The sequence below is a fragment of the Emys orbicularis genome, chromosome 3 (genome assembly GCF_028017835.1).
Source record: "Emys orbicularis isolate rEmyOrb1 chromosome 3, rEmyOrb1.hap1, whole genome shotgun sequence".
Lineage (NCBI taxonomy): Eukaryota > Metazoa > Chordata > Testudines > Emydidae > Emys > Emys orbicularis.
In genome coordinates this window covers 201,269,552-201,292,811 of record NC_088685.1, presented here as the reverse complement: position 1 = coordinate 201,292,811, position 23,260 = coordinate 201,269,552, and the positions used below count along the sequence as shown (strand labels likewise).

General features: G+C 43.6%; 1 protein-coding gene across 4 annotated transcripts; it reads left to right on the top strand.

Annotated features, from left to right (window-relative positions):
- Positions 1-4,540: 4,540 nt before the first annotated feature.
- MDH1 (malate dehydrogenase 1) lies at positions 4,541-22,862 on the top strand. 4 transcript variants are annotated; one of them, XM_065400644.1, is made up of 10 exons: positions 5,632-5,714; positions 13,896-14,007; positions 14,110-14,208; positions 15,258-15,354; positions 16,247-16,422; positions 17,857-17,979; positions 18,129-18,305; positions 21,103-21,216; positions 21,463-21,552; positions 22,222-22,862. In XM_065400644.1, exons 4-10 carry the CDS (start codon positions 15,291-15,293, stop codon positions 22,345-22,347), a joined length of 870 nt encoding a protein of 289 aa, XP_065256716.1. In that variant the 5' UTR covers positions 5,632-5,714; positions 13,896-14,007; positions 14,110-14,208; positions 15,258-15,290; the 3' UTR covers positions 22,348-22,862. The 4 variants fall into 4 exon arrangements, with proteins under 4 accessions (XP_065256714.1, XP_065256716.1, XP_065256717.1 ...); XM_065400642.1 differs by lacking the exons at positions 5,632-5,714; positions 13,896-14,007 and adding an exon at positions 4,541-4,656; XM_065400645.1 differs by lacking the exon at positions 13,896-14,007 and having other exon boundaries at positions 5,645-5,714.
- Positions 22,863-23,260: the final 398 nt, after the last annotated feature.

Here is a 23,260-nt window from a genome sequence, read left to right as displayed (position 1 = left end):
GTAAAAGATAATGCCATCTTATAACACTACTTCATGTGCTTTTGAATCCAAAACTAGCCATACCGTGGGTACCTTAAATAATCATGTCATTCAGTGCCTTGCTTCAAACAAGTCTGATTATATATCACAACAGTCTAAAAAAATTGCATGGTTTATCCATAATTAAAAGTATATTGCACAATCCTTAGGAAAACATCTCCCAATAGGACTGAGACATGTCCAGTTTTGGGCACCGCATTTCAAGAAAGATGTGGAGAAATTGGAAAGGGTCCAGAGAAGAGCAACAAGAATGATTAAAGGTCTTGAGAACATGACCTATGAAGGAAAACTGAAAGAATTGGGTTTGTTTAGTTTGGAAAAGAGAAGACTGAGAGGGGACATGATAGCAGTTTTCAGGTATCTAAAAGGGTGTCATAAGGAGGAGGGAGAAAACTTGTTCACCTTAGCCTCTAAGGATAGAACAAGAAGCAATGGGCTTAAACTGCAGCAAGGGAGGTCTAGGTTGGACATTAGGAAAAAGTTCCTAACTGTCAGGGTGGTTAAACACTGGAATAAATTGCCTAGGGAGGTTGTGGAATCTCCATCTCTGGAGATATTTAAGAGTAGGTTAGATAAATGTCTATCAGGGATGGTCTAGACAGTATTTGGTCCTGCCATGCGGACAGGGGACTGGACTCGATGACCTCTCGAGGTCCCTTCCAGTCCTAGAATCTATGAATTTATGTCAACAGGCTCCTACATAACTAAATTCCATGCTTGTGGCGATACATTATCTCAGTTGTTCAAAACAAAGGGCTAGATTCCAACTTTACAATCTTCCCTGAGTCAGGAGCAGTGTGTAGCTGTACCTCTCCAGAAAAAACAAATTGTGACTATAGTCAAATTTTTCCCTGCTTTCCCCTTGCTTGGGTGGATGGGAAAGTTATTTCTCCTCTTTTCATGAAGAAGCTTACTCTCCGTGCTCTTCCCATTCCACATCTGCATTTCCCGTTCCCCCATACAGCCAAATAAGACCTGAGGACAATCCAGCCCTAAATTTGGCAGTTAAAAGATTCATTCATCTGACTCTACTTAAGCTTAGGCAGAAAGATTATATTGCTATTTATGTGGTTTGTTAGTACTAAATTATCTGATGTTAGTTTTCATAAACTATATGAAGAGTCAATCTGGATCATGAGATAAAGAAAGGCAAAAGTTAAAACTGTACAAAAAAGGTGGGCAAACATCAGGGACATATTAGTTTAATTTTTTTTTAATTTGCAATAAAAACTTTTATGTCATGTAAAAGTCATTAAGTTTAAAGCCTTTTAAAACATTTAGAGCAGTGGTTCCCAAACTTGGTTCGCGCTTGTTCAGGGTAAGCCCCTGGCGGGCCGCGAGACGCTTTGTTTACCTGAGTGTCCGCAGGTACAGCCACTCGCAGCTCCCAGTGACCGCGGTTTGTCGTTCTCGGCCAATGGGAGCTGTGGGAAGCGGCGCAGGTAAACAAAGCGTCTCACGGCCCGCCAGGGGCTTACCCTGAATAAGCCGTGAACCAAGTATGGGAACCACTGATTTAGGAGGACACCATCAAATTATAAATGTATACTTCTCTCTGAAAATATTTAGTCTACTATTGTTCTGAATAGCACATAAAATTAATAAAACTGAAACAGACTAAAGAAAAAAAAGACTGATTTTCAGATTTTCATTTTGCGCAATTGGCATTAATTGCTGTGTAGCTACTTTCACTCTTATTCTTGTCTGGTCAGTTTCCTTTTTTGTTCATCTGGGTCTAGGGTGACCAGATGTCCCGATTTTATAGGGACAGTCCCAATTTTGGGATCTTTTTCTTATATAGCTTCCTATTATCCCCCACCCCCTGTCCTGATTTTTCACATTTGCTGTCTGGGCACCCTATCTGGGTCTAAAACAGAGCAACAGGGGAGAAAAAGATTTTTAACTAAAAAAAGATTTTTGTAAAACCACAAAAATTGGCAGGGGGATACAGAGTGTAGTAACTGCAGACATTTTCTTGTGGGGAGGCATTAAATTTACTAAATTTTGAACTGTTAATATCCCTGTCCATTGGTCTGCTAGGTTCCACCTAAAGCAGTAACAGGAGGCAGGTAGGTGAAAGATGCTATCTTTCCTTCAGAATTTCTCAGGAACAGCAGCATTATTGAGATGCGTCTGAAACCAGGTATGTAAACAGAGTCATTCCCCCTATTCCTACACCAGATAAATCAAGGAATTTGTAACCTCTCTGTCCCCTGTGATCAAATGGCAAACTTGTCTATTTCAGAGTTCCTGATCTCTGAGCCTCTCGTAAAGCCCAGGTACTAACTTGGCAGCTTGGGATTCTCAGGAAAATTGGCTCAACTGTTTACTGTCACTTCCACTCATTCACATGAAAAATCTCTAAGGCTGTATATATTAAACAGATAAACATTTAAAACATTAAAATAATGGAATCCACGACACCAATGACATCCATTACAAAAAAACAGCTTCAAATATTGTCTTGCTCCTGTGGCTAGAAAAGAATTTGGCAGCACTAAACCAGCCAATATGAGTATAGTGAAATATTGTTATATTCATATTTTTGTTCAGAATAATTTTTTCTGATAAGCAGAGGGCCAGAGGGGATATCAGGGCATCCTCTGTCCCCATCCTCCATGGTTTTACAGGAAATACTGACACTATCTGAAAATTTTCCTTTTATGATTTTTCTGCAATTTTCCCCCAAAACCCTTTACATCAGGGGTTCTCAAACTAGGGGTCGGGACCCCTCAGGGGGTCGCGAGGTTATTACATGGGGGGATGCAAGCTGTCAGCCTCCACCCCAAATCCTGCTTTGCCTCCAGCATTTATAATGGTGTTAAGTATACAAAAAATTGTTTTTAATTTATAAGGAGGGTCACACTCAGAGGCTTGCAGTGTGAAAGGGGTCACCAGTGCAAAAGTTTGAGAACCACTGCTTTACATTCTTGCTTATTTTTGCCTATTTCCAGCCTCTTCATTGTTTTACTATTATATATTTCTCTCTCTCCTGCAAGGTTGTTTCATCATCATTGATTTTTTGCTTCTGTTTCTCTTTTCCCCCGTTTGGTATTTTATGGTCATGTTTATTTTTATTTCTTTATACTACTTCTTGTCTTTCTTTTCACTTTTTTCTCTGCTCAGCTAATTCAGATGGGGCTCCCCAAGAAGCTCAAAACTCCATCACTGCCTGGACCATGTAACTACAGACCATGTATCTACATTATAGATTAAAGTTATCTTAAAGAGTCACTAAAATCCTACTGAATTGTCTACCTACTTCTATTATTTCACCAAAATTGTAACATTTCAGTAGCAGACAAAAGGGTGATGGAAATATAATTCATGTATCCCCTCCCCCCAAGCGATCCATCATCCCCTGTCTGCCGCGGGCACCAGCTGAAAGGTCCTGGGTTCACACGGGAGAGTTACAGCGCAGCAGCACGTTGGTGCGCTCCGGAGCCCGACCTGGGGGCGGTGTAGACAGCACCATGTCTTGGCTTTCGGCCGTGCTGCGCACCCCGGCCTTCCCACATCTTCCCCACTCGCTCCTCTTTAGCCCGCGGCGCCCACCCGGGGGAGCCACGCCCGCGCGCTGCTAGCCACGCCCCTCCGCCCGGCCTGCAGTGGGGGCGGGGGGCAGCTGGGCCCTAGGAGAGGCAGAGGCACCCCCCGGACACCCGAGCGATCTGAAAGGAGCGGCAAGAGTGAAGCCACGTGACAAATACCGGCGAAGACGCAGCTGCCTCCACGGCTGAAGGTAGCTGCCGCCTCCACCTCAGGGACCCAACCGTCCCATAGTCCGGGCAGCCCACCCCGCCGAGCGCCCGTAGGGGGGTCGCTGGCCAGGGTCCCGTTCACCTCACAGGGAACGGCAGGAAGTGGAACGAGACCGGAGCCGTAACTGCTGCGGCGTCTGCCGGATCCTAGCAACAGCGCGCTCTGCTCTCGTCACTTGGCAACCGAGGAAACAACGTGCGTGCGCATGCGCACGTATCGGTGCCATCTCACCTCGTCTCTTTCACTTGCGCGTGCAAACAGGTCAACGCATAATGCAACCGTTCGCCTCTTTGGCTGCGCATGCGCGCACTCACCGGTTCGCCCGAAACAGGAGCGTTGACTCTGCACACACACCGTCCCCCGACCTCCCGGCTCTTCGTCTCGCGCATGCGCAAAGATAAACAAGGGCCACGTGTCTTCTGTAGCGCATGCGCAAAAGCTTGAGCTGTAGCGCCCCCTGGCGGAGACTGGGGAAGCTGTTCCTCGTTGGCCCTGCTGTGAATGTGCCCAATAGTTACTGCGGGCGCGCCTCAGCGGTTGGTGGGGCGGTGGAAAGAGACTGGACACGAGCTACTGTCAGCACGACGAGCTCACTAAGCGGCAGCGAGGCTGGCCCGGCGCATGCTGGGAGTTGTAGTACTCCCGAGACTGAGACTGAATGGAACGCGCGGAGAGCAGGGTGGACAGAGACTACAGCACCCAGGCGGCTGCGCGGCCCGCTGGGATCAGCCCCCTCCTTCTCCCGCTTAATACCTTCAGCGCCGGCCGTGGAACTGCTGCTGCCTTAGCTGTGCTTAGAGGTGACCCTGAGGCTAGGTAGCGACACAGCCGGACAAGCCGCTTCGCCCAGCCATGGTCAGTACCGCTCGGCCTGCGGGGGATACGAAGCTCCCACTGGAGAATACGTGTGGGGGGTGGTAACCTCTACCTGAGATGAGGGCCTGGGGGTACAGATTACCCCTTCCCTACCCCTCTCCCTATGTGTCAGGGGGTACCCCCTATCTGGGGTGCAGATCCCCCTCCCGCCGCATGTATGTGTGTGTGTGGGGGGGTGGTAACCCCTACATGTGGTGGGGATCTGGGGTACAGACCCCTCTCCCGCACCCCTTCTCCGTGTATGTGGGGGCGTACCCCCTACCTGAGATGAGGGCCTGGGGGTACAGATTAAATAAATAAATGGAGATATCCTATCTCCTAGAACTGGAAGGGACCTTGAAAGGTCATCGAGTCCAGCCCCCTGCCTTCACTAGCAGGACCAAGTACTGATTTTGCCCCAGATCCCTAAGTGGCCCCCTCAAGGTTGAACTCACAACCCTGTGTTTAGCAGGCCAATGCTCAAACCACTGAGTTACCCCTTCCCCATGAGCTACCCCTTCCCCTCTCCCTATGTGTGAGGGGGTACCCCCTGTCTGGGGTGCGGGTCTGGGGTGCAGATCCCCCTCCTGCTGCGTGTGGGGGGAAGGGGTGGTAACCCCTACATGTGGTGGGGCCTGGGGTACAGACCCCCCCTCCTGCACCCCTTCTCTGTGTATGTGGGGGCATACCCCCTACCTGGGGTAAGGGTGGGGGTTTGGAGCCCCCAACGCCCCTGGATGTGTGTATGGGGGGGAGGGGGTGACCCTGTGCAGTTCCTGGTGGGACGGGGGCATGTGCGGAGTATGTAGCCTGCGCCCCTCCTTGGAAGGAGGGTCGGGGGTAGGGCGAGCAGAAGGGGTTAGGGGACCAGGCGGCCACGTTTACAGCTGAGGCGCTGTCATTCCTTTGCTGGGGTGACCCCTTCTTATCATTGCAGCAGAGGACATGGAGCCTGCAGCCTGGGCCAGAGCCTGGGGTGGGTTGCTGAACATTGCAGGCTGCTTGCAGCGGGCACATCGGCATGAGTAGTGGTTGTGCACAGAGCTGCCAGCTGTTGGGTAAAATCTTGGTGTGATTTTTATAGAAACCATCTGTTAATTGCTGGAGTGGGGGAGGGGAAGTGGGTGACGTCGCTGCAGTGTCACGAGGTGACTTTGAAAGTGTTCTCCAATGGGTTATTGTGGAACAAGTGCACCTGAGTCTCAAGCTGTTCCAGCCAGGGTGCATGTCTGCTGTAGGATTCAAACTAGCAACTTCAGTGTTTTCTATAAAGTGCTGTATCCTGATCTAGAATGTCACAGGTCTAGGGGATCATATGACATTCTTCTGTGTTACTTTCCATTTCCTTTTCTGTTTGAGCTGTGTGACTTAGGCAGGTTCAAATGATGTAGTTGGGTAGGAGGGGATGGGTGCTGGAACTAATCCCAGATGCTAGCCCTGGATTTCAATTGCATTTCTTCTTTTTATGGTAATAGTGAAATGGTTGAGTTGAAAAGCTATTTTGCCTGCAAAGGCCTAAGATATAAACATTCTTATTTCTCTGTTAAAATAGGTGTTAATGATGTCACCAAAAGCATTGCAAGGAGCTATATTCATTACACTGCTTCTGTCCTTTCTGGTGTAACAATAAGGCACACACTGCCTGTGCTCTGGCCTTAAAAGTTTCAAGTCACTTCCATTTCCTATCTCTGATGCATCTAGAATTTTGTTCAGGTTAAATGTGTAAAGTGATATGATATTGCTTGCTGTGGCATGTATAAATTACTTGCTTCCTGTCACTATCTAATGTATATATGTAGATGACCCTTCTTCCATCTCTAGTCATGGATTTTTGTTTTGTTTTTTGCCCCTCATGTCTTTCTTGCCTAAATCCTGCTCTTCAATTCCAGATTTTTCTACCCCACCGTGTTTTATTTGTATGTCTAAAATGCTACTCTATTGATTCTAGTCCCTGGGGAACCTTCTTATTTTGTTTCCTGTTCACACTACTCCATTCATGTCAATTCAGGATGTTCCCAATCCCATTTAGTATTAGGGATGACAGTTTTGAAATTTCTGAAAACAAAGTCCCCCATGATTTGGTATAATTGCCATTAGCCAAATCCTCATGTGAACAACGCTCACATTTAGGAGCACCTATCTCAACTTCCATTTTAAAGGAACGGACTGGGGAACACTACATCGGTATAGTACTTGCACATAGCTAGTAACTTCAAGTGCTAAACTGTCTCACCACTCTCTGAAATGTATCAGAATGCAGTTTTCTCAACTAATTCCTCTACTCAGAAATACGGAAAGGACAGAATGGAAGTCTGAGACAAGGTGGGTAAGGCAGTATCTCTTATTGGAACACATTTGTTGGTGAAAGAAATGAGAAGACCTCTGTAGAGCTCAAAAGCATGTCTCTTTTATTGGACCAACTTCTGTTGGTGAAAGATATTACCTCATGCACTTTGTTTTTCTCATATCATGGGACCAGCACAGCTACCATGACACTTCAAACAAGAGTTGGTCTGTTGGCCAAGTCTTATTGGTCTGATATCTGACTCCTAAGCTTTCAGCTTCAGTAATATTGACAGCTTATAGTTTTAAAATGTTTTATCAAGCAAGGTGAGTTACTGCTAAAACTTGAACTGTGCATGGATTACTGTCCTCTTAATCCCGCTTTCCTGGATGTTGTAAAGCAAGGTACGTTATCACAGTTAGTAATTAAGTTACAGATTGGCACGGCACACAGTCCACCTCTGTGTTGGAAGATATAGTTCTTCTGCCCCCTCCCCCGCCTCCTACTGATGGAGGACAATCCAATATTAATTTGGGTATGTCTACACAACATGATTACTCCTAATTTACAGAATTTGATTTTTGGAAACCGATTGTATAAAGTAGAGTGTATGCGGCCACACTAAGCACATTTATTCGGCGGTGTGCGTCCATGTACCGAGGCTAGCATCGACTTCTGGAGCGTTGCACTGTGGGTAGCTATCCCATAGTTCCCGCAGTCTCTCCCGCCCATTGGAATTCTGGTTTGAGAACCCAGTGCCTGATGGGGCAAAAAACATTGTTGCTGGTGGTTCTGGGTACAGCCTCACCCCTCCCTCCATGAAAGCAACGGCAGACAACCGTTTTGCGCCTTTTTTCCTGGGTCAACTGTGCAGACGCCATACCACGGCAAGCATGGAGCCCGCTCATCTCAAGACAGCAGTCATGAACATTGTAAAGACCTCATGCATTATCATGCAGTTTATGCTGAACCAGGACCTGAAAAACCAGGCGAGGAGGAGGCGGCAACGGCAGCGCGGCGACGAGAGTGATGTGGACATGGACACGGACACAGAATTCATAAGAACATAACATAACATAAGAACATAAGAAAGGCCGTACTGGGTCAGACCAAAGGTCCATCTAGCCCAGTATCTGTCTACCGACAGTGGCCAATGCCAGGTGCCCCAGAGGGAGTGAACCTAACAGGCAATGATCAAGTGATCTCTCTCCTGCCATCCATCTCCATCCTCTGACGAACAGAGGCTAGGGACACCATTCTTACCTATCCTGGCTAATAGCCATTTATGGACTTAGCCACCATGAATTTATCCAGTCCCCTTTTAAACATTGTTATAGTCCTAGCCTTCACAACCTCCTCAGGTAAGGAGTTCCACAAGTTGACTGTGCGCTGCGTGAAGAAGAACTTCCTTTTATTTGTTTTAAACCTGCTGCCTATTAATTTCTTTTGGTGACCCCTAGTTCTTGTATTATGGGAATAAGTAAATAACTTTTCCTTATCCACTTTCTCAACATCACTCATGATTTTATATACCTCTATCATGTCCCCCCTTAGTCTTCTCTTTTCCAAACTGAAGAGTCCTAGCCTCTTTAATCTTTCCTCATATGGGACCCTCTCTAAACCCTTAATCATTTTAGTTGCTCTTTTCTGAACCTTTTCTAGTGCTAGAATATCTTTTTTGAGGTGAGGAGACCACATCTGTACACAGTATTCGAGATGTGGGCGAACCATGGATTTATATAAGGGCAATAATATATTCTCAGTCTTATTCTCTATCCCCTTTTTAATGATTCCTAACATCCTGTTTGCTTTTTTGACCGCCTCTGCACACTGCGTGGACATCTTTAGAGAACTATCCACGATGACGCCAAGATCTTTTTCCTGACTCGTTGTAGCTAAATTAGCCCCCATCATGTTGTATGTATAGTTGGGGTTATTTTTTCCAATGTGCATTACTTTACATTTATCCACATTAAATTTCATTTGCCATTTTGTTGCCCAATCACTTAGTTTTGTGAGATCTTTTTGAAGTTCTTCACAATCTGCTTTGGTCTTAACTATCTTGAGTAGTTTAGTATCATCTGCAAACTTTGCCACCTCACTGTTTACCCCTTTCTCCAGATCATTTATGAATAAATTGAATAGGATAGGTCCTAGGACTGACCCTTGGGGAACACCACTAGTTACCCCTCTCCATTCTGAGAATTTACCATTAATTCCTACCCTTTGTTCCCTGTCCTTTAACCAGTTCTCAATCCATGAAAGGACCTTCCCTTTTATCCCATGACAGCTTAATTTACGTAAGAGCCTTTGGTGAGGGACCTTGTCAAAGGCTTTCTGGAAATCTAAGTACACTATGTCCACCGGATCCCCCTTGTCCACATGTTTGTTGACCCCTTCAAAGAACTCTAATAGATTAGTAAGACACGATTTCCCTTTACAGAAACCATGTTGACTATTGCTCAAGAGTTTGTTTTTCTATGTGTCTGACAATTTTGTTCTTTACTATTGTTTCAACTAATTTGCCCGGTACCGACGTTAGACTTACCGGTCTGTAATTGCCAGGATCACCCCTAGAGCCCTTTTTAAATATTGGCGTTACATTAGCTAACTTCCAGTCATTGGGTACCGAAGCCGATTTAAAGGACAGGTTACAAACCTTAGTTAATAGTTCCGCAACTTCACATTTGAGTTCTTTCAGAACTCTTGGGTGAATGCCATCTGGTCCCGGTGACTTGTTAATGTTGAGTTTATCAATTAATTCCAAAACCTCCTCTAGTGATACTTCAATCTGTGACAGTTCCTCAGATTTGTCACCTACAAAAGCCAGCTCAGGTTTGGGAATCTCCCTAACATCCTCAGCCGTGAAGACTGAAGCAAAGAATCCATTTAGTTTCTCCGCAATGACTTTATCATCTTTAAGCGCTCCTTTTGTATTTTCATCGTCAAGGGGCCCCACTGGTTGTTTAGCAGGCTTCCTGCTTCTGATGTACTTAAAAAACATTTTGTTATTACCTTTGGAGTTTTTGGCTAGCCGTTCTTCAAACTCCTCTTTGGCTTTTCTTATTACACTCTTGCACTTAAGTTGGCAGTGTTTGTGCTCCTTTCTATTTGCCTCACTAGGATTTGACTTCCACTTTTTAAAGGAAGTCTTTTTATCTCTCACTGCTTCTTTTACATGGTTGTTAAGCCACGGTGGCTCTTTTTTAGTTCTTTTACTGTTTTTCTTAATTTGGGGTATACATTGAAGTTGAGCCTCTATTATGGTGTCTTTAAAATGGGCCCACGCAACTTGCAGGGATTTCACTTTAGTCACTGAACCTTTTAACTTTTGTCTAACTAACCCCCTCATTTTTGTATAGTTCCCCCTTTTGAAATTAAAGGCCACAGTGTTGGGCAGTTGAGGTGTTCTTCCCACCACAGGGATGTTGAATGCTATTGTATTATGGTCACTATTTCCAAGCGGTCCCGCTATAGTTACCTCTTGGACCAGCTCCTGCGCTCCACTCAGGATTAAATTAAATTCTCTCAAACCGCGGGCCCCGGCGCTTTGGAGATCCAACCTCTCTCCAATGGGGCAGGTTATAGCCGTGGAATGCTGTTTCCCGGGCCCAGAATCAAGCACAGACTGGTGGGACCGCATAGTGTTGCAGGTCTGGGATGATTTCCAGTGGCTGCGAAACTTTCGCATGCGTACGGGCACTTTCATGGAACTTTGACTTGCTTTCCCCTGCCCTGAAGCGCCCGAATACCAAGATGAGAGCAGCCCTCACAGTTGAGAAGTGAGTGGCGATAGCCCTGTGGAAGCTTGCAATGCCAGACAGCTACCGGTTAGTCGGGAATCAATTTGGAGTGGGCAAATCTACTGTGGGGGCTACTGTGATGCAAGTAGCCAAAGCAATCACAGAGCAGCTGCATTTCGTCTTTTGGAACGTAGTTCTGCTAGCACGGACTCCTCTCCCCATATAGCGATCAAATAAAGTACCTCCCATACGGTCCATGCTGGTGCTCTTTTTGGATTCCAGGACTGCATGGTTACCTGTGCTGATGAGCTCTGCGTGGTCACCTGTGCTGGGCAAACAGGAAATGAAATTCAAAAGTTCGTGGGGCTTTTCTTGTCTACGTGGCCGGTGCATCTGAGTTCAGATTGCCATTTCGAATTAGGGTTAGTGTGGCCGCAATTCGATGGTATTGGCCTCCGGGAGCTATCCCACAGTGCACCATTGTGACTGCTCTGGACAGCAATGTCGATTTCGGCGCTACTCCCCTCATCGGGGAGGAGTACAGAAATTGATTTTAAGAGCCCTTTATGTCGAAGTAAATGGCTTCGTTGTGTGGACGGGTGCAGGGTTAATTCGATTTAACGCTGCTAAATTCAACCTAAACTCATAGTGTAGACCAGGCCTTTGATACTGTCCTTTGTAGCTACCTGCAGCATAGCTGGCTTATTTGTTTTGTTAAATAGTACTGTATCCAGCAAGTTTGAGAAGTCCTAAATCTGTTAAAATTGAAGGTGTTAATACTTTCAAAAGATACTAATTAAGGTAGTAAGCACTTACGAAAAAGTATGGGGGGAAGGGAATAAATGGTGCTGATGTCAGCCGTAGGTTTGAGATTGGAAGCTTGTGCTCTGTAACCAAGTATTCTTTTTAAAAAATTATTGTCCTCCTCTTCAGAATTTTACTTATGTTGTCTTTTGAAGCTATCTGAGGATGTAGGGGTCCTGTACACACTACTACAATGAAACACTTTATTTTTCCACCTTTTCTCTTCTATAGAACTAAATATTCCATATCCTTTCCTGGCTCTCTTCCACACTTTTGAATTTGACAGGGGAGGTAAATAGCTTCAAAATATGTTAATTGAACTTATTCTATATATTTCATGTAAAAATTCCAAAAACCAGTAACGACTAAAGGTCACTGCTCTAGTTACCAGAGCATGAAAGCATTTTTATTAAAGTTCAGTGTAGGAGCCAAGTCACAGATTAAATTGACTGTCCTATGTAGCTAAGGTTCCTTTCTGAAAGAATGGGCCTCTATGTAAAGGGACATGATCATCTTGACATCTAGCAAGTTTAAAACAAAACTGATTTTAAAAGTAGCTTCAGTGGCTCAGTGCTGCTATATCTTGCCATTTTTGTGATTTAAAACAAATCACAATATTTAGTGGTTGTTGTTAACACCCTAGCTCCTGAATCTAGGGACCCCATGCATGGAACCTGTTTTTGTCTTAAAAAAAACTCTAATACTCATTGTTGCAGAGAAGAAGCTTGAATACATGAAGTGAGTGCATGCTAAAGGCTCAACCTAGACAGCTAATAAACAATAAAATAGTAAAAGCTAATAAAATAAAATTGAGACAGTTTAAAAGAAATAATGGCTTAAGCCAGTTATGGGGTGGGTGTGTGTGTGTGTGTGTGTGTGTGTGTGGTGGGGGGGACGACGACAGTAACTCCATGATTTTTACAACATTGTTTGGTAATACTGGGTGCTACACCTGCCTCAAACCCCCAAGCCAATTTTTGTGGCATTCTCCTTTTACTATGCAAGTCTTGTGTCTCCTGTTGCTGTGTTAAAGACCTACCTGTGCAAACTGATTCTACAGGGGAAATGGTTGAAACTGACTGGATAGAGTAAAATAAAAATTATTTAATCTATTAAGATTCCTTAAGTGTTGCTTGTAACAATAGTAGGGGGGAAAATCACACCTGATTTGATGAAGCGTTACAATCCAGAGAAACAGTGCCAACTGGAAAACAGTATACACACCAGCCTTTTGCCTACTGCTTTGTTGTATAAGAACGGCCATACTGGGTCACACCAAAGGTCCATCTAGCCCAGTATCCTGTCTTCCAATAGTGGCCAATGCCAGGTGCCCCAGAAGGAATGAACAGAACAGGTAAACATCAAGTGATTCATCCCCTGACACCCATTCCCAGCTTCTGGCCAACAGAGGCTCAGGACATCTTCCCTTCCCATCCTGGCTAGTAGCCATTGATGGACCTATCCTCCACGAACTTATCTAGTTATTTTTTGAACCTTGTTATAGGCTTGGCCTTCACAACATCCTCTGGCAAAGAGTTCCACAGACTGACTGCATTGGGTGGAAAAAATACTTCCTTTTTGTTTTTTTGGGTTTTTTTGTTTTTTTAAATCTGCTGCCTATTAATTTCATTTGGTGACCCCTAGTTCTTGTGTAATGAGAAGACGTAATCAGCACTTCCTTATTTACTTTCGCCACACCAGTCATGATTTTATAGACGTCAGTCATATCCCACCTTAGTCGTCTTTTTTCCAAGCTGATTGAGATGGGGTGACCACATCTGCACACAGTATTCAAGATGTGGGCATACCATGGATTTATATAGATGCAATATGCTATTTTCTGTCTTATCTATCCCTTTCTTAATGATTCCAACGTTCTGTTCCTTTGCTTTTTTTTTTTTTTTTGGACTGCCGCTGCACATTGAGTGGATGTTTTCAGAGAACTATCCACAATGACTCCACGATCTCTTTCTTGAGTATATTACTTGAATTGCTACATAACTTTTTAGTTGGTGTCCTATTTACAGCTCCACCAGATATCTAGGTTTGCGGTATTCTACAAATCTCCACTTGCAAGTAAATCTGCAAATTAATGTAACGAGAGCAGTCTCTAATATAGTGTGATGTAATTCTAAGCTGCATGTTCTGCCAATCTTCTGAAGACTTGTGCCGGCTCGCCAATAAGTTTGAAGCATAAAAGCTACATCGTAGTCTAATGGAATTTTAGGAGTCTGTATTTGAAGTGCCTATGCTTTAAAAAGGCGGTATTTTCCCCCTTACTTTAAACCGTTCTGACCTTCATTTAAAAATACTCCCCACCACTCTCTTCTGAACAAAGTGCAAACAAGCCTTGGAATATTTCTAGTTCTGGGGTTTCAACTTACAGCTTTTTGGCTACCTTTCTGCAGGTCTGGTCTGCTCCCAGAAGACATTTGGGAGTGCTGCTATTGGTTTAAAAGAGAAGCAGAATCCTAGGAGCTGACCCTGTGCTGGGTTTTTGCACATGATTCACATCCAGAAGTATTAAATATTTTAATGCTCTTTCTACAATAACTGCTGAAAATGCTTAATGGCTCTTTAATCAGGTAATGTGTTAGCTGAGTCTGTCTATTTCTTTTACAGTCTGAACCAATTAGAGTCCTAGTGACTGGAGCTGCTGGTCAGATCGCCTATTCTCTGCTCTACAGCATTGCCAAGGGCGATGTCTTCGGCAAAGAACAGGTAATAGTTCAGTTTAACCATCGCTTGTCTTCTTCAACAGTATTGAAGAAACTACAATCTGTAAAATCTCTTGATAAACTTGGAGTTAAGTTTTCCTGTGAGCCTTCACATTTCATGCAAAGACATAAGTTACTGTTCTGAGTGTAGGGTTGCCAACCCTCCCAGTTTTGCCGGGAGTCTCCCAGTATCGGGCTCTATCTCCCGGAGGCTACGAAGCCAAACCGGGAGATTTTAGGCCGTTAACTCCGGAGAGGCTAAGGCAGGCTCCCTGCCTGCCCTGACCCCGTGCCGCTCCCGGAAGTGGCCAGCATGTCCTGGCAGCCCCTGGGAGGTGGGCGGGGGGTCTCCACACGCTGCCTGCACCCTAAGCACCGACTCCGCCGCTCCCATTGGCCAGGAACTGCGGCCAATGGGAGCTGCAGGGGTGGTGACTGCAGGCAGAGGCAGTGCACAGAGCCCCCTGGCTCTCCCTTCCCACTGCGCCGCCAACTAGGAGCTGCCTGAGGTAAGCACAGACCAACCGGAACCCGCACCCCAACCCCTTGCCCCAGCCCTGAGCCTGCACCCCCTCCCACACCCAGCCCCCCACCTCAGCCCTGAGCCCCCTCTAACACGCCAAACCCCTCAGCTCTAGCCCAGAGCCCCCACCCCCTTCTGCACCCCAACCCCCTGCCCCAGCCTGGTGGAAGGAGTGAGGATGGGGGAGAGCAAGCAACAGAGGGAGGGGGAATGGAGTGAGCGGGGCGGGTCTGCGGGTAAGGGCAAGGATGTTTAGGTTTGTGTGATTAGACCGTTGGCAACCCTAGCAGTGAGCCTGAAGAGAAGAAATAGAGCCTTGAGTTATTCTGGATCCTGTTTTTTATATGCATTCAGCGCTGAATTGTGATGCTGCTGTTAGTCATCTGTCTTAGTAAATGGGCTGTTATACGTTTCCCACCTCTCCCAAAAGGTGATGTTAACTAATATCTGGCTGCAGGAAGAAATAATTGAAAAACTGAGTAAGCCTACACTTATTGTTCCGTATACTTTTAAGTTACTTTGTTTTACAGCCTCTTGTTCTTGTACTGCTGGATATCACTCCCATGATGACTGTATTGGATGGCGTAATCATGGAACTGCAAGACTGTGCCCTTCCACTGCTGAGAGGTGATCAAAAGGAATACAGACTTTCTTAAAGTTAACTTAGCTTGATTAACTGCAAACTGTAAGAGAAGTATATGGGTTCAGATATGGGTGTTTGAGTGTCACCTACAATATTTGCATATGTAATATCTGGGAATTTGATTTATACTATTTAAACCTTGAAAGTAAGATGTGTTATGTATCTGGCAAACAATTGGCTGCTTGAACTATCATGTCATGATGGGCCTCCTAGCCTAGTAGTGAAATAGCTTTGTCTTTTCTGATATGCCAATGCTTTTTCTGAGAAGGTTATAAAACGCAAACTCTGAAAATCACTGAAAAAATAAAGACAAAATTGAGAAATGGGTTGATCAACTTGTCTAACAAATTATGGATTCTCGAGTATAGTTTCTTGAGGTGGAAGAAAGTGAGCTAATGGGCAATGCTGTAGTTATTATAGTAGCTGTTTCAAATATCAGTTGATAAAATTTCCCAGATTGTGTAGTTTTACTAAACCTTCTCCAGTGTGAATTAATATTACTGGTTATTGAGGAAAGGAAAACTCATTTGGGTCATACACAAAAATCCAATGCCATTGCATGGGTTGGAAGGGATGGAGAAGTGAGGAGTACTACGTATAGGGTACATCAGAAGATACAGGCAAACAAATGAGGATGCATAATTCATTCACGTTAAGTTGCTAACACCCATCAATGACTTAGTGTAAGGAAAAAGAGCAGTAATTAAACTAGTAAATATGGGCATTTGCTCTCTGGGTCTGTCTTTGTCACAGCTGCCTGTCTGATTAGTGCTTAAATAGAAGGTAATCCAAAGAATAATTCCATTGATGTTGCCATAGAACTCCCAAAAAGATTGCTCTGTTACTAATTCTGTCTCTTCCCTCCTTTGCTTACAGAGGTCATCGCAACAGACAAGGAGGCGGTTGCATTTAAAGATCTTGACGTAGCAATTCTGATTGGCTCCATGCCGAGGAAAGAGGGCATGGAGAGGAAAGAATTACTCAAAGCAAATGTGAAAATTTTTAAATCCCAGGGTGCAGCCTTGGACAAGTATGCCAAGAAGACTGTCAAGGTGATTACAGAAACTGTGTCCTGTTTTTTAACTGGAAACCCTTTACCAAGCAACTTAAAGATCCAAGCAAGAGCTGTAGAGTAGTACAGATATAGCATAACGACAAATTTTGTTTTACGGAAGGTCTTGCTTCTCAAATGCTCTGTATTGGCCAAAGCCTGAGGGGAGGCATCCTGTTAGACCCCATAGTTGATCTAGGGAATGATCCCAGTCCATTCACTGGCAGAAGATGAACCATCTTCTAGGTAGGAGTGTGTAGTGTCCTGCAGTTACTTTTCAGAGGTGGGGAGCAGTAGAGTGAGAAGAGGTGGCCTCATATTGATAATAGCACATGCAGATGAACAACCAGTTTACTGATGCAAACTTGGCTCCTATTTCATATGAATCTGTAGCTTTAATTTAATGACTTCAGTATCAGTCAAATAAAGTCACATAAAATAAAAATAGGCTTTGTTTTAGATTTTTAGTTTTTAAAGTCACATTGGGGAGGTTTTTTAAAATGTGTTTTTCTTTCCAGTAGCTCAGGCACAATGCATAGAATCATGTGGCTTCCCTCCTACAGCTCCTAATCTCATACTCCTGCTCCCACTGTGCTTTGTAACTGACTTTAATGCCTGCTTCCTCTGCTGAAGAACTTCCTGCTGAGTCTACAGGGCTGTTCAGTGTTTTCTACAGTTGAAATAAAAATTAGCATCAGCTATTACAGAGTAATGGGAAACTAACTGAGAAGTTGGAATATCAAAAAGGGAAATATAAAAGCATGTCTCTAGATCAGCTCACCAGATGGAGGCTGTATGGAGCTTGACACTGTTTTTTCTTCATCAATTAATCTGTCCTTTTCATATTAACAAGAGAAACTGACTTAACTTGAGATCCAGCATCTTACTTCAAATAGGCAACAATTGTTTCAGTCGTAACTATGATCATGTAAAGCAGTGTCACTTAGTAGAGCTATCTTAATGGGAAACTTTAATAGGGGGTGAGGAGCAGAAAGCAAGCAAGGAAAGAGCTGACTAGTTTGTGTGTATAGTCCTCTTAATGTATTAAGAGATAATGGGGGATTTTTGCAGTGCAGGGGAACAGTGCAGGGAGGTAAGTAGTGCTGATATCTAAAATACTGGTCTCCTTTATTATAGAGGCACTTGTGAAGAAGCATTTAAAATGAACTGTTCTGTGATTCTATATTTGATATCCTCTTCTGTGTAATTTTTCTTTTTGATAAACGACTTTAAATTAGTGATTATACAATATGTTTAGGATTTAAACAAGACTTTTTGTCTTCTTTTCTTGACAGCTTCTTTGGAGTAAAGCCTTTTCTTTACAAATGGTTAATGTTGTGTTTAGCCAAGCTACAATTTCTGCAAATTCATTCCCCTCAGCTGGGTAAACAGTTGACTTCTCTTCTCACCCCACTCCCCTTCATTGCCTTTCTAGGTCGTGGTGGTAGGAAATCCAGCAAATACCAACTGCCTGACGGCTTCAAAGTCAGCTCCCTCAATACCAAAGGAAAACTTCAGCTGTCTAACTCGTTTGGACCACAACCGAGCTAAATCCCAGGTAGGAAGAATCCATCCAGGGCTAAAATACCTTCGTATGTCTGTCTTCTAAAGAAGTGTGTAAATTTAAGCTTTCTCAGAAAGCAGTGTGTTCTACTTAAAGTGTAGTTGTAATTGGTATGTTTCATGTCTTTTCTAAATGCAAATTAGATTGCTCTGAGACTTGGTGTAACTGCTAATGATGTGAAGAATGTCATCATCTGGGGGAATCACTCCTCCACTCAGTATCCAGATGTTACCCATGCTAAGGTGAAAGTGCAAGGAAAGGAAGTTGGAGTTTATGAAGCTGTAAAAGATGACAGCTGGCTGAAGGGTGACTTTATCACGGTAAGATTTTCTGTTTATTTATGATCTATCCGCATAATTGGACAATACTGTACTCCTGTTAGACTAATTCTGACTCAGTGTAAAAAGCTAGTGTTAATATATACTCAATGGAAATCTTATGGCAAACCTTAGCAAAGCAGATCTTCCAGTCCTACTAAAATGATTTGTCTTCAAATAGCTTGTCAGAATAATCAGATATTTGATCTTTAAAATTTGTAGTCCTGTTCCTGTGGTGGATCCTTTTGCATAAACCTAAATAAGTATGCTAGCTGGATTTTTCTGCTGAAATGATCAACAGTGAAAGTTAATGTTGAGAGTCAAAATTGCTGCCACAGGGTGTCATGTGGTGTCCTAGCCTCTGTAGGGAGAGGATAGTTCACTTTTCAGTAATTTTAGTCCATAGAATTGGGAAAGTTCCCCTCTGAATATACTCATCATCACTTGGGGATGAGGGGTGGTGTTCTTGTTGTTGTTTTTTATTTATTTATTTTTTAAGGCTGCCATTTTCTAACTCAAGGATTCTGTGGTTTGACTGCTGAGCAGTGCTTCCCATAAAGAATTTGAATTGCCTGTGCCCCATAGGCTGTGCTACCGTCTAGCTTGTTTGTGGGTGCAATTTATGTTTGACCTATAAAAGGAGTCCTTTGCTTGTTCTGTAGGGTTGTGAGGTCCCTCTTTTCTAATTAATTATTATACACTCGCAGTTGAGGTGCTAGAGTCCCTAGATTTAAACAAGAGGGCTTCAATACTGGGTCCTTGACTCTGGCCTGCTGCACACAGCTGGGATAGGCCCTCATGGGAATAGCAGATAGCTGGTCTGTTACATAAATGTGTGTGTTGTCGTCTGAGGGGCTATTAAGACGGTTCAGAGGTGCTTGCTTCCTAGGGGATGAGTTGGGGTCTAACTGGTACAGAGTCAGTGAACAAATTTTGGCTGTTATAAATATTGTACATGAATGAGACTTGCTTTTTATGTATACATCTCAGCAATTAGCTTCGTTAGTCTGACTTAAGTGTCTTGGAAAAATTCTCTACAGACATGGACCTTCAGGCACTATCAAATGACTTGATAGCGTGTAAAATAGGTTCTATATAATCTTTCAAGTTGCTTGATGGCTCATGTGGGACAAAGGTTGATAAGTAGTTCACTTCTAGTCTTCAGCTGACCACTAAAGTATAAATGTAAACCATAAGTAAGGCCTTATGTATAGGTTAATTTAACTTGCAACGTTGCAGATTCGCAATATTAGGCTTCCACCGCAGTTTTGTCAGCTGACAGCAGGCGCCCCAGCCCTCAGATGGGCAGCTGACAGCGGGAGCAGGTTTTCCAAGTTACTGCAAATAATAAATGTCCATTATTACTTTTTTCCCACAATTTTCCATGTCTTGTCCAAAATTCGGTCACAATTATTTGACAATCATCCTGCAATTCAAGTAGGGCCTTACCTATAAACTTCAAAAAAAGCGTCAGTTACTGAACCGAAACTGGTACAGAGCGCCTGATGTATGTGACGCTTGTGAAAGATGCTACATTGATAACCCAGTAGGCTAGGCTTCTAGCCACAAAACTGGTACAGCAAGAAACACAGCACTGCAAGCCTCCCAAACCCTTCAGTGTGTATCAGCCTTGACCCTTGCAGAACAGTTCTAGGCTCTTAGCCTGTTCTATTTCAGTGTTACAGCTGTTTATTGGTAGGATTGTATATCTGCCATAATTCAACTGTGAACATCTTGCTCTCCAACTCTGAGGGTTTTTAGTGAAGACTATATAAGAAACTTTCTCCCATGACAATTACTCTTGGGGGAATTCTGTGCCAAAAAGTTAAATTCTGTGCACAATATTTTAAAATTCTGCATATTTGTCAAAATAACACAATATAATCACGCCAGTTTCAATTATTTTTGGTAATTCATTTCAAAATATCTGTTATCAAGTATGTCTGGAACAACAATACAGACAACAAAAAAGATTCAGAATGTTTGTTTTTTGACAAATTCCTTGCTGGGCATATTAATACAGAACTCTGAGTAATAATTCATTTAAACTACTATATAGAAACTTTTTTTGCCACCCCCTTCAGAAGAAGTGCAAAGGCTTGGGGGAGTCGGGGGTAACAGAGGAACTGCAGGAGTGGGAAATAATTGCTGCGAAGGAGCCTGGGAGTGAACCTTGAGGCTTGGTGGGTGTTGGTGGGAGAAGTGGGGTGGGGTGTGTTTTTGTTGGGGAGCCTTCCCTATGCAAAGCCTGGCTGACCCCTAGCCTCTCCCATTCAGTCGGGCATATCTACCCCATCCCCATGTGTCCTTGTTCCTCCTCCTCCTCCCCATTCAGCCCCTGGCTCACCCCACTAGCTCTGTGCCCTTGCCCCAGTCTGTCTCCCCTCCCTTCCTCCTCCACACCCCCAGCAACTTGGTGTGCCCTGCTCTGTCCCTCCCATATCCTATGCTGCCTCCCATGGGCAGGGCAGTCAGGAAGTCAGCCTCTGCCCCTTCCCTCTCCACAGCTGGCTGCTCCCTCCCATGAGACAGCTGCCCTCTCTTCTGACACCACATCAGCCCCCAGTAGGCAAAAAGTGCAAGTGCATCTTCCTTTTGCCTCCCCATCAGATTCAATTATTCTGCAGGAGACATAAATTCTGCGCTTACGCAGTGGCGCAGAATTCCCCCAGCAGTAGTATGTTAGCGGTGACTAGACAACAAAGCCACTGCTTGCTTGCTTAAGCCTTCTGTCATTTATTGACTATATGCAAATGAGATGTCCAATTTTTTTTTTTTTTTTTGGTTGTCTTTACTACAGATTGTTCAGCAACGTGGTGCAGCTGTTATTAAAGCCAGGAAGCTGTCCAGTGCAATGTCAGCTGCCAAAGCTATCTGTGACCATGTGAGGGACATCTGGTTTGGCACTCCAGAGGTAAATATTGCTATGGCACATAGAGAGGTGCTCTTGACTAATCTCTTTAAACTTTTGTGTGTTTAATGTCCTTCTGGAGTAACACTGGGTAGATTAATCTGTCTAATCATGAGTGACAGAAGATATTACACAGTTGGGACTATAACAAATGCAGCAAGGCTTTCTATAGTATAGATAGTAATTAGTTAAATTTGTGCCCGCTGTAATAGCAAGGAGCGCTATTTATCACTAACTTTTTGTTTTCAGGGGGAATTTGTTTCCATGGGAGTCATTTCTGATGGAAATTCCTATGGTATCCCCGAGGATTTGCTCTATTCATTCCCTGTTGTAATCAAGGTAATTACGCTATTTTTAAATCTATCAAGGTTTAACTTTTGAAATGTCTTTATATACAAAGTAGGAGGAGGTTATGTAGATTTCAGGGGTAGCATTTTAGGATTTGGATCATTGGTGCTGTGAAGCAGGCTTTCAACATACTTGTGCCCACTGCGAGATGCCCATTACGCTCACTGTTCCATAATTTGAGTTGTCAAATGAATATTGGATGGCTGCAGAAAAACAGTCTGAAGTGTAGGGAGAAGGAGGCAAAAAGAATATACTGCAACTAACCTTCTACACTGAATCTGAAGAAAAATATTAATGCTCTTAAGACTGCTCAGGTAAAAAGAAATTAGAGACAGAAGTCCATCTGCTTCAGTCAGTTTGTTTGGGGATATTTACAAGTAAACTTATAATATCTTGTAATTGTTAGAGAACGGGATTTCTCATTCAGATGGCAAACTCTAGTCACTATACTACAGCAGACTTCTAGAGGAACAGATCTGCTCCACACCATCACGTGGTTTCAGTTTGAGCAAGCATGTGTTCTAACACAATTTCTGGACCACAGATTAGCATTTGCGTTCAGAGGTGTCACTCATTTCACTGGCATACCAAAACTGCAAAATTAAGTGCTGCTTTTAGACCGTACAAGACTTGTTCTCATAAGGACTAACTTTCAAACAGGATAAAACCTGGAAGTTTGTCGAAGGTCTTCCTATTAATGACTTCTCCCGAGAGAAGATGGATCTGACTGCAAAGGAGTTGATGGAAGAAAAGGAGACTGCTGTGGAGTTTCTTTCCAGTGCGTGACTAGCTGATCAAGATTTAGAAAATCCTTTAAAAGCTGAAGAGTCTAAAAGTCGTCTGTAAATCTAGTAACCAATGCTGTTGCTGTATTCAAGTTTGTTTTGTGACAGTCATTCATTTTAAAGATCACATGCTTATTGGTACACGTGTGCCTATTATCAAGAGTTCTTGGCAATTAAACATACAAGCAATTCAAAATCTGTTCAGCTTTTTTCACCAAAACTTGTCAATTCAGTAATATACATGTTTTCTGTATTGAATAGAGAATAGTCATTCAGTCTTGTTCAGAAATTGGCACTGGTGGCATTTGAATTATCATCTAGAGATCAGGGTTAACATTAAGTGGCTTAATATTAAAAGGAAGATAAAAATGCCAATAGTTCTCCTTGAACTAATACTTTCCTATTTTAAAAATGCAAGTAGGAAATTAGTTGGATACAGAGCATGTACTGTTCACTCTGGTTAACCTTTACTGTGTTTGTAATAGAAACATTAAAGGATGGTTAATTGCACAATGGATACCAATCACATCTGTCTGTCTTTTCTGACTTCTAAACATACTTTGCCTCTGTAAATTGTGTGATGGGCAGGATACCTCCCTGGGCAGCCATATAACTGATGGTTTTGTAAAAATATTCTCTTGTGTTCAGTCTTGAATTAAAAGGGCAGGGGAGGAAAGCAAAGCTTAGAAGGCATGGATAGAGGCTACTACAGGTCTTTGGGAAGTCTTATTAATGGTTAGCTCTTTCCAACCAAAATACCCCTTTATTCTACTTGTGCTGTGTTTAGAGAAACAGACGGTCGAGTTTTGTCCAGGGGTGGGTAAATAATTAGAGCTCAGGAGCTGCAGTAGTTCAGGACTAGAATACAGCAGATTGTATACAATAGCTAGAAACTTGAAAGAATGTCTGTGATG

Excerpts from the sequence above, each read along its gene's own strand:
- MDH1 (XM_065400642.1), top strand. Across the intron at positions 16,423-17,856 it reads ATGCCAAGAAGACTGTCAAG|GTCGTGGTGGTAGGAAATCC; the intron begins GTGATTACAGAA and ends TTGCCTTTCTAG. Across the intron at positions 21,217-21,462 it reads TCTGGTTTGGCACTCCAGAG|GGGGAATTTGTTTCCATGGG; the intron begins GTAAATATTGCT and ends TTTTGTTTTCAG.